Raw genomic sequence first — 20386 nt, forward strand, 5'->3', positions numbered from 1 at the left:
ACCCCAGCAGCTCCATGCAGAACAGGCTGCTTGCCAGGGCGTGAGCTTTTGCTCTGTGCATGTGTTTCCTTAAGACTGCGGGGATCTCTCTTCCTTCTTCAGTGCACAGCTGAAGGGCAAGTGCTCCTCAGCTCAGCTCTGCCAGCTGGGCCCTATTTCCATAGGATTCTTCCAAAAAGCAGTCCTGTGCACCAGCAGCCTCGCAATAAGGCCTTCCTGAGTGCATCTCCCACCTGCAGCCCTTGGGAGCTCCGAGGAGCGCTCGCTGGAAAGGTAACAGCACTGCCCATATTGCAGATCTTGCATGGCTTCTCAGCTGTTCTCTTCCAGGCAATCCAATCCCCTTCTGACTTTTTACCTTCTCATCCCCCTCTGCTTTCATGCTTTAGCCTTTCAGCCTCTGGGTGATGAAACATTGCTGATTTTAGGCATGAGAACAACAAAATGACCAGAGGTGACAGACTGATGTCTTTCTTAAAGGCACAGCTTCGCTCTTCCAGTTCTCCTCTGTCCTCCTGGGGTTTGGCAGACGGACTGCTGGGTGCTCTGGGAATGGTGTCAACCTCCTGACCTGTGGCACTGCCCAGCTGTGCTGCTCAGCCCGAGCAGGGTGATGCTACTAGAGTGCCTTTCCCAGCAGCTACCCATCAGAGATTGAGATCTGAGGGTAAACTGGAAGCTTTTGGAGCAGTTGGATGTGAATTCCAAGCTCTGTGCAACCTGAGCCCTGGTCTGGTCATCCTGCTGGTGGGCGAGTGGCCAGCTGCTGTTGGGAGATGGTGTTTGGTACTGAACCAAGAATGGGAGCCAGCAGACAGTATGGGTGAAACAAATAACAGCTCCTTTGTTGTCTGAATGAGTGCACAGCACTCATGCAAAAAAAAAAAAAAAGGCTATCAAGCAGGCTTCTCTGCTGCAAAACAGGTATGGCACAGACAGGGAGGATTTACATTTCCTTCTTGATGCTGTCCTGCCCTAAAAATCAACCAGGTTCTCATGGGAAATGCTCTCAGCTCCCGTTGCACAGGCTGTGGTGATGGCAGTGGGAGTGTGCAGCCTCTCCCAGTGTGCTGGTGGCATTGCCCACCCATCTGTCCACCAAGCCGTGCAGTGCTAGGGAATTAATGCTTGCACAGCCCTTTGCAGGTGCAAAGTGCAGTGGATGGGCTCATCCCAAACCTCACTGCATTGCCTCTGGCCACGGATGTCACAGCTGCTCAATGCGCCGTGCAGCTCATTTTGGGCAGCAGGGATGTGCTCTGGGGAAGTGCAGAGTACCTGCAGCCCTACTGAGGTCAGGTGAAACATCCCAGCTACAGCATGTTGCAAAAGTTGCACTAAGGATGAATTCCCTGCCAGCCCCAGCTCCCAGCTGTGGGCTGCTTTTATCCCAAGCCAATCAATGGAGTGCATAGGGTGATGGGCAACTGCGGGGTCACTGTACCCTCCTAGTGCAGCTCATGCTCTGTGCTGCCGTCTGGAATCCAGGAGTGCACCCAGGTATGAACACTGAAGTGTCTCCTCAGCAGATTTCAAGGTTTATTTACCCAAGCGGATCCACACGGATTAGGAAGTGCATCGCAGGGCACGTTTGGTTAGTTCAGCCCCAGCACAGTTCAGTGCAGCTGTCAAGATAAATGATTTCTTTAGGGGAGAGAAGGAAAAGTATGCATTTGCTTAATTAACTCCATATTATGGCAGTTCCCAAACATTAAACACATGCTGCACAAAACCGCCAACCAGGAGTGCCTTGCAAGGCTGCTTTTTGCTGGGCTGTGATGGCTGGGGAAGGCAAACATCTGGCAAGGTACTGAGCAGCTACAGGAGCCCACAGGAGCATCGGGGCACCCAAAGCCTCTCAGCTCTGATGTGAATCCCTCTAACAGCCAATGGGGCTTTGCAGAACCATACAGTCATTCCAGTTGAAAAAGAGCTCCAGGATAATCATTTTCAAAGGAGCCAAGTGCCTACAGCACACCGTGGGGCGGGATGGGAGCTGGAGGGGCTCAGCTGGGAGGAAATGGGCATTTTTGCTTCCTGGGTGTTCTTAAAGACAAGTGCTCCCCATCTCCATCTGGCTGCAGATGCAGGAAGAGATGCTCATCCCGACGGCCCTATTGCTGCTGCAGCTGCTGAGCTGCTCCCACGCCGTGCACTGGACCTACCGAGGTAACACAAAGGAGGAGGCTTTGGGATGGCTGCTGCTGCTGCCAGCTTGCTGAGGCGCTCACATTCCTGCTGTGCTGCAGAGGCAACACTCAGCTTGCTGCTCCTTTTGTTAGCAGCAGCTCTCCAGCGGGCAGCCAATTCATTCTGCTTTATTGCTGACTGTGTATCTTGGAAGGGGTTCTCTGGCTTTGTGCTGCACTGAGCCGTGAGGTGTCGGGGCTGGCAGATGGACGGGCTCAGATGAGGGGGAAAACCTTTATGATATCTTAGAGTAAAAGCTGCCCTCAGGGTGATCCTGGAAGGAAACGCGCTACCTACTGCTGGCTCCTTGTTTTATTGTGCAGGTCACAAAAAAGGGGCTCATCTCCGTATGTACAGATCTTGTGGAATGTTACGTGATTGTTAATTGTTTCAGGGGCTCGTTTGCAGAGCTCAGTGAAGCGAAGGGCCGCGCTGTGGCTGGGGCCCAGGCTGGGGGATGCTGAGGGCCTTAAGTTACTTTCTTTTCCAAACAATCACCTCTCCTTCCAACCCATCGCTGCAGGATTTGCACTCAGCGAGGGCACAGTCACTTGCTGATGATTCCCTGGCTGTAGCATGGATTGTCTCAAACAGACAGAACTCTAACAGTGATGGGTATGTGGCAACACACTGATGGGATGCAAGGAGAGGAAGTCACCCCAGTCACTTATAGCCACGACAGACATGGCATCAAAATTGCCACTCAGCCCTAAGATCTTAAATACAGCACTATGGAGAGTGCAAACAGTCCCATTGTGTTCAAGTAGTTGTGAGAAGTTCCAGCGCTCAAACCTCCGCAGGAAGGATTCCAGTCAGGGTTAGGAGGCTCAGAGCCACTGGAGGAAGGACAGGAGCCCACATGCCTGCTCTGCCATGCACTCACTTCCTCCATGGGTGGGCACGAGACGTGAGGCAGTGTGCTGTTACTGCCAGGCAGGCTTCACTTTGCAGCTCAGCAGCCCTGCAGACAAAATACTGTACATTTTCTTACTCCTGAGCAAGCAGCAGCTCCCACCACATGCTAATAACCTGTCTGCTCCTCCACACAGAGGGTGAGCTGGATGAAGAGCACTGGGGGCTGCACTTTGCTGCCTGTGCTGGCAAGCAGCAGTCTCCTATTGACATCCAGAGGAAGAAGGTGGTGCACAACGTGCAGCTGCTGCAGCTGGAGCTGAGCGGGTACAGCCGACCGCTGCAGGGGGACTTCACCATGACCAACAACGGGCACTCGGGTAAGGAGCAGGGTCAGTGCTGGAGGACATGCAATGCACAGTTCCCTTCAGCTGCACTTTGCAGGCAGCAGCGGTCCCTGCCCCGGTCCACACTGTGCTGCTGTGACCTGGGGGATGCTGGCAGCAAAGCGAAGGCATGCATTTTTGCAACGCAGATGTTGTTAATGGTACTTCTGGCCAGAAGCCCCAACCTTTGTTTGGGCCTCTGTAAGAGCCCTGCACCTGCTGAGCAGATGCCCTGGGAGAACATCAGACTCACATCATTGCAGGAATAGACTGCTGGGTTTGGCCATTTAAAATGCTGTTCAGTTTTGAACTTGCCCTCCTTGACTCTGCCATCTCACTTCATCCTGCACTCCAAGCTCAGCTCTTTTCCCCAGTCACACAGGAAACCTTTCCAGAAATGCATCTATAAACCAGGGAAATGAGAGGCAGTGACATCTCTGCAAGGTACTGTCTGTTACACATCATACAGGGATGGAAGGCAGCTGGAGCACAGCAGATGAGCCCCTTCTTTCAGTGCATTGACGACTGCAGCACTGAAGGAGCAAGTTTGGGGCTTACCGACTCCTCTCCGCATTCACAAAATGCATCCTTTGCCTTTGTGCAGTAGGAAGCAGAAGTGATGGGACAGATCTGCAGCTCAGCAGCGAGCTGGCATCCGATACTGTGTTCCATATAGTCAGACAGAGCAGTTGTCCTCCCTTTGAGCAACAGTTGGTGTTCAGCCCTCGGGAAGGGAAGCTGGAGCACAGCCCAGGCTCAGTGCCCTGCCTTTGGTCACGCAGGGCCTCTGAGCAAGGCTTTGCCATTAGGAGGTCCTGGATGCTGCCAGAGCATAATTCATTACCTAAATAATTCATCAGCTGGTGGTGGTGGGATAATGCTTTTGGACTACAGATGAGCAGCGAGAGAAGAACTGGCTAACAACCGCTTCAGGGGGACTGAGCACTTTCATGGCATTTGGAACATGAGGGGCCCAGTCAGTCTCTAATCCTCCCCCCCACAACGGTCCTTTCTTCTCTCTGCTGCACAGAGAAATCAATAGAGAGGGAGAGCAAGGAGCTGAAGAGATGAGAGATGCTGTCTTCAGAGAGAGACTGCTGTGATCATATTTCTACAGTCTGTCACGAACAGCACTCCTGTTTGTCTCCCACACAAACCTTGTGTTCAGCGAGCTCCCATACAGCACTGCCCAACTGCCTGCACACCAGTTCTGCAGGTTTAGCATTCACTTCTCGGACTGCACGTGTGTGCTTCCCCCATTCTCATATAACATCAAAACAGTGATGTGTGGGGCATTCTGATAAAGGCAGATGACAGTCTGTATGCACAGATACCATAAAAGCAGGCTTGGTTTTCCCACTGACTTCGGTAAGGGAAGATAGGATGGCAGTATTCCACAAGGAACTTCTAATGGAAAGCACTCAGCAGGAATCTAATGTAAAAAGTAAGGTGTGTGCTTACTCTCCACCACAGATCCCTTGGGATATCACACGGAAATGCATTCTCATCTTGTCTGCCTGTCAACAGCTAACAAACAAATAAACCTCTAGCCCAAGCTGTGAGTAACGATGTGCTCTTCAGCAAGGAGAGCTGCTATTTTATAACGTGCTCTGGGCTATTGCCCGGATGGGGCAATTTTCCATTCGCAGTATTCAGTTCAGCATGTTTAGCACCACAATATATGATTTGTGGCAGCACACCAGCAGAAAACCAACTTTTTGTAGTCCCATTGTGAATATCCTTCATAGAGAAACAAAGAGCTCTGCCTGCTCAGGCTCATGGGGCTCTGGCCCTGCACGGTGGTCCCAAGGAGATGCACATCCCAGAGCATGGAAAGTGATGGTGACAGGTTAGGTAAAGCCAGTCACTTGGCTGATTTCTTACTCCTCTGTTCTCCCTGGGAATAAAGACATTAATGAATGCATGCAGAGCTCAGCAAGATGTCATGTACTATGCCAAGAACAAACATTAAAGCATTTTTAGTGGTGCCTGAGAAAAAAAAAACAAAAAAACACACAGCTGCCCAGCTGGGAAACACCCTGCAGACACGGCTAGCAGAGCCAGCTCCACACTTATGGCCATCTCCAATCCTGTTTTTCAGTCCAGATTGATTTGCCACCCACCCTGTCCATCTCCCGTGGGCTCCCGCACCCCTACACCGCAGTGCAGATGCACCTGCACTGGGGAGGCCTGGACCTGGAGACCAGCGGCTCCGAGCACACGCTGGATGGGATGAGATACGTGGCAGAGGTACCTGCAAAGGAGGCTGGAGGGATGGGGCCAGGGAGGTTGGGATATAGTCTTTTAGGGTGATGAGGATGAGGAAATCTTTTGTCACCTCTTGCTCCATGGCCCTGTCTCTCTCCTGGCAGCTGCACATCGTCCATTACAACTCTGCAGACTACTCAAGCTTTGAAGAAGCCAAAGACAAACCCAATGGATTGGCGGTGCTTGCCTTCTTGTATGTGGTAGGTTTGACCCCTGGGAAGCTGAGCAATGACAGCCCATGGTCACTATTCATCCCACGCTGGGAATGGTCCAGCTGCCTGCAGTAGGGCTGCATGCCTGGCCTACAAGAAATTGAGGCTGAGCAGTGCTACTGAAGGCCAGGCAGCTCAGCAACCTTTCAACTCTCTATGCTGTGTTTAGGAAGGACACCTGGAGAATACCTACTACAGTGAATTCATTTCCAAACTGGCAAAAATCAGGTTTGCAGGTAAGAGCTGGGGTTGCCCTTCTCCATCCTGATGCTCTTTAAGCGTCTACATACGTACTGGGGCTGGGGACAGCCCTGCTGCTGGCTTTGCTCACAGCTAACGCTGCTTCTGTTTCCTTTTGAGGTCAGTCAACCAAGCTCACCTCTCTGGACGTCCAAGCCATGCTGCCAGAAAACCTCTCACACTTCTACAGGTACCAGGGCTCGCTCACAACCCCACCCTGCTCTGAAAGTGTCACCTGGACCGTTTTCGACTCTCCCATCATCCTGTCACATGCACAGGTACCTGGGGGCAGCTCAGCAGTTTCTCTTTCCTCCACGCTGTCCTTGCACACCAGTTTCATTCTCCATTCTCCACTGACCTAAGAAAAGAGCTTGCAGAACTACTGGGATCTCTCTCATAGGGCCTTAGGGATAGACTCGAAAGCAACTGGAAAAACTGGTGGCTGTTAGACCTGAGGTCTGTTGAGCAATAACAAGGCTCTGCTCAGCTGTTCAGCCATGATGAAGTACTAAAGAGACCAGCCAGAGTCAACAAGGTGAAAAGTACTACAAAAGAGGGAGAGAAGAAAAAAAAAATAATCATAAATGAGCCATTCAGGGCATTAAAATCATTGCAGAACAATTGGCACAATTCTAGAGAAGCATTTCTTTTCTCTTTGCATTTTGGCTGTACAGTGGGGGGTTTGTCTGTGCTCTGGCTGAGTTATTGCTGAGGACTTCGTTGTATGCAGGTCCCTGTGCTCAGAGCTCAGTGCTGCTGCACGGCAGGATGCCCAGCTCTGCCCTCCATCTGCCTTGTCAGCACAAAGGCTTTGGCAGAGAACAAATAGCAGCAGTAAAGTGAGCTTACGGGTGAGTCTTGCAGAGCAGTTCATCTTCTGTAATGAAAAAAAAAGCATCTAACTGTTTCCAGGAGAACAAGGTCAAGTGGAGATGACAGCAGCGGAGGATGACAGTGTGTTTGTGTTTAAAAATGAAATACTTTGTGGTGGGGAAGGCATTAGTGGGCACTCGTAATTAGGCAGTATACCGCAGAATAATTTCATCCATGCATAACGCTTAGCATTACTTCCTTCAGGCAAACACCTTCATCCACAGGACTCTGCTGATTAGAGCATTGACGTGCTGTTCCCTTCCTTGTCAGAGCTCGGGGAGAGACCCTCTCACAAACGACTGTGTTTAACCCCCAGCTGCAGGACCTGCCCTGCATTTCTAGGCTAAACTCTCGCTCCCGCTGCCCTTATAACAAGGCTGCCCTGCCCCCAGATCGGCCTGCTGGAGAACACCTTGCTGGACTGGCACAACAGGACGCTGCGCAACGACTACCGGCACGCACAGCCCCTGCACGGCCGCGTGGTGGAGGCCTCCTTCCAAGCCAGGCCCAGACAAGGTACGGGGCAGGAAGGAGCTGTGCTGCAAACTATTTCAATTAGGTAAAACTGTGATTGCAATCCCCAAGAACAGCTGTGTCCCTGCTGTGCATCTTGCTTCTGATGGTGTGGCAGCGCTCTGTTTTGGTGCACTGGAAGTGTCACACAGCCCAGGATTGGTGTTGTTCTGTGACTTCCCACAAGCAGTATGCTGAGTGTGCCTGCCTCTGCATGGGTGAAGCACACGAACCGGTGTACAAACAGCTCTGCCATGGCTAATGATCCAAGTGCTGTAATTAGGGCGATGCACTGCATTTTAAAACAAAGGTTTCCTCCGTACCTCCTGCAGACTGGAAGCAGAATTACCATGCATAGCTCCTGGCTCTCAGTAAGCCCCCATCTGTCTGATTGCTCTAGAACAATGCCAGCCAGAAGAACTCAGCCTCAAACTGGAACAAATCCAGACACAACTCCGAGACATGAAGAAAGAGTTCCTGAACGGAGTGAGCCACACAGGTAAGAAACACTCTGTTTCCAAGTCCAGCTTTCCTTCCAAGGATGGCCCAGGCCTGCTGTTCTCGATGGCATACATCATCAGCAGGTTTGGTACTGATGCGTGCAGGTAGAATCTTGTTCCATGTCTGGGTCAGCTGGAAGACTTCCATGAGCTACAGCATCATGAAACCCAGCCCAAATCTAGCACCTCTCCCAGCAACTGCAGCTTGTCCTGGAACATGTAAGCACAGGTTTACAAACAGGGAGGCATTAAAGCTCACTGTTCCCCCAGGATAAATAATCATTATCTTCATTTTACTAAAGATGGGAACAAAGGAAGGAAGGGGAAAAAAAAGGATTTTTCCCAAAGGAGTTGGGTGAAGGAGCCAAGCCAATAACCATGGCTGAGGCAGCCCCTGCCAGCACCTGTGGGTGTATTCCATAGGAGCTGGGCTCATTTGCAAGCACCAGAGAAGACGTAACAGCTGGCTTCTCAATCATTTCAGGTATTACATCCAGCACTTTTCCAGCTTTCTACTTCCCCATGGAAAACATTGAAAGTTTTGTGGAGGTTCGTCCCAGCCATGAGATGTCTCTCCAAGCCTTCACTCTGTGCTTCTGGACACAAGCCCAGCACGTGGGCACTCAGACTGTTCTCTCCTACTCTACACGGGAGAGGGACAACGAGCTGGTGATGACCACAGGCACAGACGTGGGACTGTGGATAGGAGGCCATTTTGTCAGCTTCCCCCTCTACCGCAAGGCACAGGACTGGCTGCATTACTGCATGGCGTGGGCTTCCCAGTCTGGAATAGCAAGTCTGTGGCTCAATGGAGCTGCTGGTGATGCAAAGAGCATCCAGAAAGGCTATGTGAGCCAGGCTGGAGGGAAGCTTGTCCTTGGAAAGGACAGAGACACTCTTCTTGGGACATTCTCCAATGGGTTTGCAGGGTGGATGACGCACGTGAACCTGTGGAGCCAAGTCCTCAGCCCTGCAGACATTCGGGCACTTGCACAGTGCAAAGCAGGAAAGCTGAAGGGAGATGTCATTGCATGGGGGGAAACCCCCGTGACCCTCTTTGGGGGGGTGGTGCTGGAGGCTGACACCAGCTGTCAGTGACCCCAATATATTTATTTTTTAAGCAGCTGAAGAATCCAAACTTCTTGCTGAAGAAACTGAGAAGGAAAGCTTGCTCCATCTGCTTGTTTTAGGTTAATTGCCTGTTTTCTCATTTACTTTATATAGGGTCACTAGGCACCTGCTTAGTGCTCCAGGTTGTTTTCCAAGCAGGTATGAGGTGGCAAAGCCTCCACTGGTCAGTGGGACAGAGGCAAAGAACAAAGCACAGTTCAACACCTTGCATCTGCACATCCCTCCCACTACTAGGTTAAGATTTCCACCCATGGACCTTCCTTTTGTATTCCACATGCCACTCTCTTTGGTTAGAGAAACAGTTCTCTCAAGCCAAAGTTTTCTCACTTCCCACATCCCATCTCCATTCTCAGTGCCTTTCCTGCATCATGCTTTATTCCCATTTATCACCAAGTCACTGCTGCTGTGGGTGTAGCACGTAGGAAAGTGTATGCAAAGGGCAGTGTGGCTCCCACACAGTCACTCGATGACAAGTCTTTGCTGTCAGTGGATGGAGACAGAGCATGGGAGCAGCTTCATTTCCAACAGGTGCACATCACAAGGCAAGACTGAGGGTCTGTATGAAGCTCATCTCCTAAGTTGAAGTACATCACATGAAGGGCTATACCAGGCTGTTGAATCATTCTGCTTTTTTTCCTCAACAGAGAGCAGCAACATTGCACAGTTAACTCTATTTCCACATGTTAAATAATTGAGTTAACCCTAAAATCCTTTACACTAATAAATATTTTAATAAATCCTCCATTTATCAGTGTGCACTTTTATTTCCCTGGTGAGTGAGCTCTGGTTCTTCAGTCTTGGCTCCTCCAAACCAGTTCAGCCTTCAGGTGGAGCTGTGCCCTTAGAGACACAACCAGACAGAACCATTCAAGGACCAAGCTTTAAACCACCTGAGAACTTTTTCAAGAAGCCAGATCCCTGAGAAATAAATTCCTTGGAAAACTATCTGTAGTGTCTCACACCAGGGTGCTTAAAGGCGGATCTAGACATGCTTGGAAACATGGCCCCACAGTCCCACAGGAATCTGCCCAAACCTGACCCCAGCACACAGCGAGTTCATCTCTGGGAATGAATGAGCTCCACCTCGCTCATATACACAGAGTGTACCTCTGGGGGCTATTAAAGGATTTAGGAGAGGGGCTGAAATTCTTTGGCAGCTTCTTAGTTCTTCAAGTTAGTTCTAGGGTGAGCACTAAGGAACAAAAGGAGCTATTTCTAAAGACTGGAGTGCCACAGGAACAACTGCGTATCAGCAGCCCATGAATAAGCACGGGCCAATGGAACACTCCTAAGCTCAAGAATAAGGCTCTGGAAGAACTCACCAGCAACAGTTAGCTTTCCAGGAGTCCGTCTGATGAGCAGGGTGGGGGTGAGATTAAAGTCATGTGCATTTCCAGTCCTATGGTCCTGCGCATAGGTGACAGGATACATGCCTCTAGGAACACATCTATCAGAGCACCTTGGTGCATCTGACACACTCTCCACTCAGAATACCAAGCACCAAAGGCCTGCTCTCACACATGCTGGACCCTCAAATTCATGTTCAAGGAATGGTCAAGGAATACAATGCGCTCCTTGCACATGAGTGACCAAAACCCAGCCCAGGTGCTGTTCCTTGTCATCTGAGATGTTCACTCAGGACATAAGGGGCATGCACCACACTGTGACATCAGTTCCTTGATCACAGGAACTGAGCTGACTGCAGGCATTGCCCCTTCCTAATGACAAATACAAGGAATGGGAAATTTGCTTCTGAAGTCAGCGTGCCACAAAGCAGAGTGGTCCTACTGATTACTCAGAATGAGAACAACCTTAAGACAGAATAAAGGCTTATTTGAAAACTTCTGTGGGAGTTGTGCAGAAAGTCTGAATGAAGGTCAGAATTGAGCCATATTCTTCCACTGATTAGATCCTGGAAAACACCTGGGCCAGGCCAAGTACTGGGTTGTGTCACAGATCAATGCCCGAAACTTCTGGCTTGTTTGCCTTCACACTTGGAACGGTCTGCAAATCCACCATCTGTTCTACATCTGTCTGAATCTCCACCTTGTTCCTCTTGGCCATGATTCTGTTAATTTCCATGAAGGTTTTATTCTTTGTCTCAGGTACAATGAAGAAGATGTAGATCACGGTGGCGAGGCATATACCACAGAAGATGAGGAAGCTGTAGGCCCCTAGACCAGCCTGAAGCAATGAAAGATGACAGAGCAAGAGTCAGGGCAATGCTCCAATTGTGGTCAGTACATGCCAGGGCATGCTGAATCCTGCAATAGCTATACATGCAGCCACAGGAACGTTCCTTCAAGTGGAACAACTCAAAGCTAGTGGTGGTTCAGGATCCTGCCTTCTGATATCACCAAGATGGATTTATTGAAAACCATCATGGATTTACTAAAAAAGGTGCCTAAGGGTGAGGGCCTGTCACACAAGTTCAAGTGAACTCACCAATTCCCCTTGCACAGGCTAAAATCAGTCATTATAGCAATTTATGGGTCACTTCTACTAGGATCACTGTGAACTGGTGACCCAGAGATCACTAATTTTGAGCTAAAGCCATGTGCCATGCCCAGCTCACACCTTACCTCCATGTAGAGGAACACGAGTCCCACTGTGAAGTTGCAGATCCAGTGCACAGAGCCACCCACCATGAAGGCAGCAGGCCGGGACGACTGCAGGAACATCTCAGTGATCATCACAAAGGGGATTGGACCTGGAAGAATTGTATGTATGGAAATCCTAAAGGTATCCCTACAGATGCAAGCACAGCTGGTAGGTCTCACCAATCTCAACATAGCTTTGCTCAAGATCTCACTGTACATCTCAGTACAAACTCAGTTGTGCCTTGGCTTTTCCTTTTGAAAGCCAGATGCTCCCCTGCCTCATGGGCACAGCACTCCGATCACTGGAGCACCAATCAGCCAGGTGCATGGCTGCACAAGAGGAATGTGACCAACCCCACAGAGCTCTTAGTTTGATGCTTAGTGTAATGCCTGCCTTTACCCAACCTGTGGAGAGGACTGGGCTAGCTTATGCATACTCACTGGCTCCAATAGCATGTCCAATGATGTAAATGATGACACACACTATGCTGAGGTAAGACATCCATGAGACAGTATTCTGTGAAGAATATAATCAGGAGTTAGAGTTGGTTCTCAGCTCAAAGTCACCAACACATTCAAGGTATTAATTGATAAAAGATTTGGGGGTGTTCAGAAGTCATCTCCTGTTGCCAGTTATGCCCAAGCTGACATGTCAAGCTGTTGAGCACATGCTCTGTGTACCACCTTTGCTTCCAACTAAGGATGCAACAGTCACGAACACAATAGGCAGGGAGAAGCATTCACATTGCAGCATCATGGCTCTGCCTGGGTTCACTTTGGATAGATATGCAGGTACTGAGAGACCTCCCACACCAACTCCAAAATACACCAGGAGCACCAGGGTGATGCAGCTACACACCTGGAGGTTGAGGGCCAAAGTCAACACTGCACAGGAGCCACAGCACAACCCAAAGCCAGCAAGCAGCAGGATTCTCCTCCCCAAGGACTCCACAATGAAAACCTGAAAGAGACAGAAGAGGGTAAGAGCTCAAATAATCAAAGCACAGAGCTTTATTCTACCCAATTCTATTAAGGTAATATTTGGCTATTAAGAAATGCAGTGAAATTTCCCCCATTTGCTAATGTAGGTGAGTAGGAAGTCACCCAGGAACTGCAAAAAGCCAGGCATGCCTCTTTTGGTACCCAGCTCCAGAGAGCTGTAGGGGAGCACTGCATGGCAAGAGGAGGGCAGAGCAGCCTGGAAACCAAACATCCAAAATGACTGAGGCTCAGAGAGCCCCAACAGAAACTTACAGCAAGGAAAGTCATGAGAACGTTGATGGCACCTATGGACACGGTGACATACTGAACGTTGTTGGTCTCCACACCTGCTGACAGGAAGATTCTGTCCGCATAGTAGAAGACCTGCAGCAAAACCAATTGTGTTTAAATGTGGCCAGAAGCAGAGCACAGGAATCCTATTCTGGTTGTTTCTACAATCCTAGAAGTGGAACCCAGGAATTCAAAAACTATTTCAGTACTGGAGATGTTGGTGTTAAGATCCAGACACAAGCATCTCACTCCAAAAACATCCCAACTACCCTTACAGGACAGCTGGACTCAGAACCACGCACATACTTAATTGGTACAGGTTAGGGTGATTCCCCCATAACATCACCCAGAACCAGTGTCCCTGGTGAAGGGAGCACTCCTGTCTCCTAGTTTCCAGCTCCTACACCAGTGCTGCCCCACACTGACTCCCATCCCGCCGTTACTCACTCCATTGATCCCTGAAAGCTGCTGGCCCATCATCATGACAACAATAGAGATGAGCTGCCAGCGCAGGCCTCTGAAGGTGCACAGGGTGAACACAGAGAGGTGTCCCTCTTCCTTTTCTGACTTGTCTTCTTGGCGCATTTCTTCTATTTCATCATCCACATCATCCCAGCCTCTCAAACACTGCAGAGCTGGTTGGGAGAGGAAGATGAGCTACAGACCCCAGAAAACTCTCCTGCTTTACATCAAGACATTGTAACATTCAAAGCCAGGGCAGTAGTACTGCTCAAATGATGGGAAGTCAGGAATTCATGGAAGCAAAGGAACAATGCTGCAAAAAGCCAACCACCAACAACACGTCAACTAAGGATTTCATGCTCTCTTGCTTTGTTGTTGGTTGCTGTCTGTCATGTCCTGCAGCCAGACTTCTGCCATTCCATCTCACCTTCCAGCAACAGGAGATGCCATACCTTGTCGTGCTTGATCCTCATTGCCCTTCTGTATTAGCAGATATCTGGGACTTTCAGGAAAAAAGGGCAATGTAAGGAGCTGTAATGCTGATGGGATCCCAGTGAGCCCCAGGAGCAAGGGCCAGCCTGCAACAAATGAGACAAGATGATGACTGGGAGAGATCTTTTCTCCATGGAGCCGACAGAGAATTTCCTGAGCCAGAGCTTTACCTTCAGCATGCCCAAGGATGCTGGTAAGGCCAAGGATCTGAGCTACGAGGATCCCAAGGGTGATGAAGAGCTGGGGTACTATCCCAATAGCACCTCTGAGATTTCTGGGGGACATTTCTCCCAGGAACATGGGAACCACGTTGGAGGCCAGACCTGTAGGCAGAGAACAAGGTCAGTCCTGCAGCTGCCTGATATCAGCACATTTACCATCTGCAGTAAGATGCTTTTTTTCCCTCTCATGCGTGAGATCAAAGTGATCCCTGGTAGACCACAGGACATATGCAAGCTTCACACTTGAACTCTTTTGCTCTGGCTGAAGATTTAACATTATCCATGTCAAGCAAAGAACCCTAACCTTTTTCTCTCTCTTCAGTAGGATGTTTGGAAAGCAAACTGAAAGGTAGAAGAGGAATTTCTGCTTTCTTCAGGGGCACAGTATTGTTAGCTGCAGTAACCCTGAAAGCTGCCAGTTCCCATACTTATGCTGTAAATCTTGGCATGCAAAACCCAAACTCTAGAAGTCAAATGACCAAACAACTCTTATCTTACATTGGTAACTAAGTTCCCAGCCTTCAAGTGCTAGGGGTTATAAAGGAGTTCAAGACATTATCTGAAGGCCAAAAGGCATAGAAACAAAATGTTAACACAACTGGAAAACATTATAAAATTAAATTCATGAGGTGTAGTGCTTAATGTTGACACTACAACAAACCTAATTGCCCTCATAAAAAAAGTGCTAGCAGTGACTTGTAGACCGGTGCCTCCAATGAACAATGGCTAATTGCTCAGAATTATGCTGATCAATGCCCATCACAGAAGGGCCCTTGGAGTTCCTCCTAGCTGCAAGGCCGTCCCTTTTGCGAGGAGGAACAACGCCAGGATTCTAAAGGAGCCCCAGGCTGGCTTGATTCAGCAGCCTCCCTTCCCCACAGCAGGGCTCAGGCAGCCCTGATTCTTCTGTCAGTTATCCATAATTGAAACTATTTGGAGGGATCCCTCCTACCAGCTCCATCTGTAGTCAGAGAAGCAATGCTAAGAGCAGCTGCTGGGCTTAAGAGAGCAAAAAGTCAAAACAAAACAGACTAGACATGTTTCCAGCCTTAGATCAACAACTGCAACTTGGGCATGTTATAACTGGGATTGTTTTCCTGTGCCAGTTTGTTTTCTCAGACACCCAAATTCACCCACAAACTACACAGCATATCAGTCTTGCTAAGCCAAAGCCAATTAATTAAATCTGAGTGGTGTCAGGACCCTCATTAGTGTGGCTTGGCAGGATCTCAGAGCAGCAGAGGGTGCCCAGCCATGTCAGGTGTGTGTTACTGCAGCTCCAGCACGGCCACCAAACCAACTCACACTCTGCCCCTTGGCTCCCCACTGGCCTTGCAAAAAAAAAAAAACAAACTAGTGACCCTGCACCCTTCACTTTCATGTTTTTTCACCTCTGCAGGAAGAACAACCAGTTCCAGGAGTGGATTACTGGATCTGGCATTCTATTGAATGATTCGAGCTTGTTTTTTATTACGTTTAAAAACAGCCTATCTGCTCTAAGACATCTGGGAAAACAGATGACCATCAGCAGGTTTCCAGGCTGATGGCACTCGTGCTGAGCAGATGCTGACTGCAGAGGGCAGCTGCAGCCACAAACATCTCAGTACAGCCCAGCCTTACTGCCACTGTCTGCTAGAGATCTGATACTTCTGCAACACATAGAGGAGAACTGTTACTTAAGCAAGCACAGAATTGCTATGCAGGTATATGGCTAAAATATGCTACCTGTGAAACCACCTGTTGTGCAAAAATCTTTCCATAGCAAAGAATATTAGGTTTACTGCTCTTCCTTTAGCATTCAACCTCTCACTCACCAGCATATATCCCCATGATAACACGGGAGATGATGATTACTTCAAAGGTTTTTGCTATCTCTGAGGTTCCCATAAGAACTGCAGCAACAATGGAGAAGAGGTTGTTTATCAGCAAGGTGCCTTTTCTGCAAAGCAACAGAAAGACAGAATCAGTTTATTTTTCTAAGACCTCCATAGCAGACAGACCCTCCGTTGCGTCACGCTGTTCAAAACCCAGAGGAGCTGCCATCCCAAAGACTAGCCAAAAGAAAACAGCTGTTGTCCCATTTTTCCCTGCAGGGAATGAAGAAAGCTCAGGATATGTGAGCAGCCGAGGCCTGCACGCAGCTCCCAGGACTTTCACCACTGCTGCCCACCTGGCTCAGAGCCCAGCACACAGCCTGGCCTTGACCAGACTGGAATCAAATAAATTCTCCTACACGTGAGAGACACCACATTCCCAAGTCCAGCACTGGGCTGACTGCTTTAGGATCGAGGCGGTGCGATGCCGCAGAGCTTGGTGAGCCGGAGCAACCGGTGAGGGCAGCCTTATCTGAGGCACACTGCTGTCACGTACCGGCCACAGTTGTTGACCAGAGGTCCCACTATGAGCGACCCAAAGAAGCCACCCAGAGGATACATGGACACAGTGAGGGACCACAGCAGTGTCTGGAAGCTCGCGTCCATGGAGACTCCGTGCCTGTTGATGTAGGTTTGGTTGTAGAAGTCTTGCATGTACTGGAATGAAATATGGAGCGTGCTTAGCAGCAAGCAGAACTTCTGTGTTGAAAAAGCTAATTTGTAATCAATGCCATAAAACTTTAAACAAGTGTCTTGATAAGACCAGAGCAGCCGAGTCAGAAAAGAATGCAAGGGAGAGCAGGGGAAGCCTTGCTTTATGCAAGTCATCCTGCCTTATTGGTTTGAAACAAATTATCCTGCCTTATCGGATCTGCCTGCTTCTCAGGAGGGAAGGCATTCCCCACACCCCATTGCTGCTGGGCACAAAGCCACGACACAGCCTCAGCACAACCCCTGTCCTCTGCCAGGGACCATTGCTCCCCAGTGCTCAGTGATTCCACACGTGGAACAGCACGAGGAGCTCAGACACCTGCCCTGAACCTGTAACCAAGCTCCTTCTCCACCCTGTGCTATTGAACCTCCTCCTCCATCACCATCCACATCCCAACCTACGGGGGCTGGAGAGTTGATCACGGACACGTTGTAGCCATACTGGAAGGATGATCCGAAGGCAGAGATCAGCGTTACCAGCGCAAGTGGAATTGTCAGTCTCTGCAGAAGGGAAAACACAAGCACTTCAGAATCAGGTTTGGCTTTCAAGCATAAATGGTATTGTGTAAAAACACAGAAATAACTTTTGCCTCACCAGTTGTATTTTTGGCTTTGTGTTATCCTACAAAGAAAGCCCAACTGATTGCTTTCATCCTAACTCCCTTTGTTCTGCTTGATTTGCACACAGTCACTACAGTAATTCATTCTACTCTTTCCCGGTATTGATGGATCATTTGGATGATTAACAATTTTCAAGTTACTACCCTTAGAATACCACCCTGCAGTGAGAAAGGAATTGCATGCAATTATTCCTTTTCCAACGTGCAAGTTATTGGTGCAATAAAGCAGGATGCTGCTGGAGAAGAGCTTTAAGAAGACAAGGTTCTAGGTGAAGCAGCAAGCCCCTTTCCTGCCCATTGTCCTCACCACAGTTATATCAACACACCACAGAGGCTTTCTGCAAACATTCAGCCACTGTTCCAGCCTCAGCCCACAGCCAGCCCTGCTTTGTTGACTGAGCTGCCTTTTTTTTTTTTTAATATAGCTCACCAATACATCTCACAACCACTGCCGCAATAAAACCACTTTCCATTCCCACTTCATTCTACTTTCTATCCTTTCACTATCCTTAACGCCTGCAAGTTTTGCATATCCCAGCACATAGCACGGGTCCCACACGGAGGAACTGACATGGCCCTCACTGAGCATTTGCCCTAACAGTGCTGGTGCTCATTGCCCTCCAGCTCTTCAGCAGCTCCTGCAGAGCTCTGCACACTCAGGGGCTGCAGGAGGTGGAAAAGCCAATCGATCTGCAGCAGGAGAAAGCAGAGCCTTCCAGCAACCACCTTCTACCAGTAGACTGTTGAGACAGTTGCAGTGGTGATGAAAAGCAGGCTGCTTCGCTGGCGTTAAGCAAATCCCCAGAGCTCAGAAGAGCTGCTGGTGTTAAATATACAAACACACCACTTTTAGGAAAACCTTCGGCACACAGGAGCGTTGTGCAAGAACCCACAAATGCTGCTTTTTGCAAGGCATCCCTCATCTAGAAACTTCTGCAGCCTAAAAAGGACTAGGAAGCAGGATAGAAAACACGCAGACAGAAGGGGAATTTCAGAGCTGCGTGGTAGGTCAGATGCACAGAGCAAACTGGGAGACTGCAGCAAGGCTGTGCTGCAGACAAACCGGGTTCAAAAACATACAAATCTCTGCTCTCCCTCTCTGTGGGTGCCCAATGAGGAGATCTTGGTCCCCTTCCTCTACAAACCTTCACAGCCCAAAGCTCGCTCAGCACCCACGGGAGGCAGAGCCGAGAACAGCCTGGTGTGCTTACCCCCTTCCTGCCTTCCTCCACGCTGGAGCTCTCCTGCTTTTCTCCGTTCATCTCCATTTTGGTGTTTGAATTGCAGATGCTGAGTCCAGACTTTTATAGCCAAAACAGACGACACAGGGGATGGAAACACCCTCCTTGGAAAGGAAACCCGCCCCGTGACGTTGAAGGAAGTGCCCAATCGATGGCCAGCTCTATCTGCCAAAGTCAGTAGATGGTTGTTGGGTCATTTCCCAATCCCGTGTGTCTTCTCCTGCACGTCTCCTTTCTCTTGCTGAATGTCACCAATGTCAGATGTTCTTGGGCCAGATCCAGACTCAAAGCAGAGCCAGCTGTAGGGGAAGCAACCTCATCTGCTACAGGAGGAGGGTGGACTTCTGGCCAAGGCTCCCAGAAGTGCCATTCCCCCAGCATTAGCATTCACAGCAAACTGACAGCAGGAGAGCTGCTGTTCACTGCAGCCACTGCCTGGCAACCACTGTGTTCCAGCAAAAATAGAACATTCCATGGAACCTCAGAGAGGGCTTTTGCCATGGGTCAGTGATAACCCTGAGCTGCACTAACCCTGCAGCCAGGTTGCACACCTCTACCCCCCGGCAGAAATACCACACCTGGTCCCACCCTGCAGAGCAGCTTGCTCTTGGTACAGCTGCAGACTGCAAATTCCACCTTCTTGGGTACATTCTTGCCAACACACAGAACGTGCTGCTTTTTACATCAAAGCATAACAGTTGCTTTCCTGCTCTGTGCAAGGTGCACCATGCTGCCGGCACAGCATTAGCCTCCTACACGAGGAGACTACCTAACGCAGGCCAGGACTTAGTTAACCATTAACTACAACTCTTAGAGTTTATCAGCACAATACAAAGTTCAGAGATACCCCTGGCAGCCTCAGTAACTGAAACCAAACCAAATTATCGGCCCTGCTGTCTTTAACACCCAGTTGAAGAAACGCTGATCTCGAGCCAGACACGCTTCATGCGTCCTGCATGCATTCCTCAGCTGGCTGCAGCCTCCCCACCTGATGAAGGCATCAGGTACACAATCTACTCAGCATATTTCTTTTGTCCTTGATTATCTTTTTGCACCCATTAGTAATATTACTGGATAGATATTTTAAAGGGCAAGGAACACGCAGTAGAAATAGTGAGGGCTCAGCAGGAGCGAAGCCAGGCACTGCTTCCTATAGGTGTACCTGCTAAAGCTGCTTATGTAAACGTTCAGTTGGCAGTAGGAAGTGATATATGTGGCCTTGTATTTGCAGGGCAGGGTGGACTAACTGGCTGTCAGCTCATACCGTAAGCAAAGCTTAGAAACTGGCAGGACTCTAAAAATAGAAAGGGGAACAGAGCCCTTCTGCTTCAGGGCAGGGAACGCAGTTCCAAGACTTCTGCTATTCATCCCTTCCTCGACCCGTCGTAATACGACGACCTCCACAACACTGTTGGGTCAGATTTTGTGACAAGTCATAGAATCATAGAATAACCCAGGTTGGAAGGGACTCACAAAAGCCAAGTCAATAATCTTCTTATGGAAACTGTCCTCAGTGGCTCACATCAAGATGCTCCCACATATCTATCCCTTGGGGCTTTAGCTGCACAGAGATGCAAACAGGATATCCATTGCACCAACAACTCTCACCCAGCCTCAGTATTCCCACTGGGGATCTGCAGCCAGCAGGTATTAACAGTGATACTGAAGGAGCTATTACCATCCTGCCTTCAAAAATTGTTCAAAGAGCCCCAAAATAAATGGGACAGC

At 49.4% G+C, this 20386-nt stretch overlaps 2 protein-coding genes across 4 annotated transcripts; one reads left to right on the forward strand and one right to left on the reverse strand.

Annotated features, from left to right (window-relative positions):
• Window position 1: 1 nt before the first annotated feature.
• On the forward strand, window positions 2-9907 carry CA6 (carbonic anhydrase 6). Of its 3 annotated transcripts, none has more exons than XM_085242541.1 (11): window positions 2-273; window positions 2085-2169; window positions 3240-3422; window positions 5530-5678; window positions 5801-5896; window positions 6078-6144; window positions 6269-6426; window positions 7414-7537; window positions 7935-8033; window positions 8119-8253; window positions 8519-9907. In XM_085242541.1, exons 2-11 carry the CDS (start codon window positions 2085-2087, stop codon window positions 9130-9132), a joined length of 1710 nt encoding a protein of 569 aa, XP_085098667.1. In that variant the 5' UTR covers window positions 2-273; the 3' UTR covers window positions 9133-9907. The 3 variants fall into 3 exon arrangements, with proteins under 3 accessions (XP_085098667.1, XP_085098668.1, XP_085098669.1); XM_085242542.1 differs by having other exon boundaries at window positions 4-273; window positions 8140-8253; XM_085242543.1 differs by lacking the exon at window positions 8119-8253 and having other exon boundaries at window positions 13-273.
• On the reverse strand, window positions 9877-19097 carry LOC100544886 (solute carrier family 2, facilitated glucose transporter member 5). The gene is made up of 12 exons (XM_010722761.4): window positions 18629-19097; window positions 17200-17298; window positions 16583-16743; window positions 16027-16151; window positions 14162-14314; window positions 13952-14077; window positions 13485-13672; window positions 13020-13130; window positions 12625-12726; window positions 12207-12282; window positions 11748-11875; window positions 9877-11349 (listed from the first exon to the last, which is right to left on the reverse strand). Exons 1-12 carry the CDS (start codon window positions 18683-18685, stop codon window positions 11116-11118), a joined length of 1560 nt encoding a protein of 519 aa, XP_010721063.1. The 5' UTR covers window positions 18686-19097; the 3' UTR covers window positions 9877-11115.
• Window positions 19098-20386: the final 1289 nt, after the last annotated feature.

Source organism: Meleagris gallopavo, chromosome 23 (genome assembly GCF_905368555.1).
Source record: "Meleagris gallopavo chromosome 23, MGAL_WU_HG_1.1, whole genome shotgun sequence".
NCBI classification, from domain to species: Eukaryota; Metazoa; Chordata; class Aves; order Galliformes; family Phasianidae; genus Meleagris; species Meleagris gallopavo.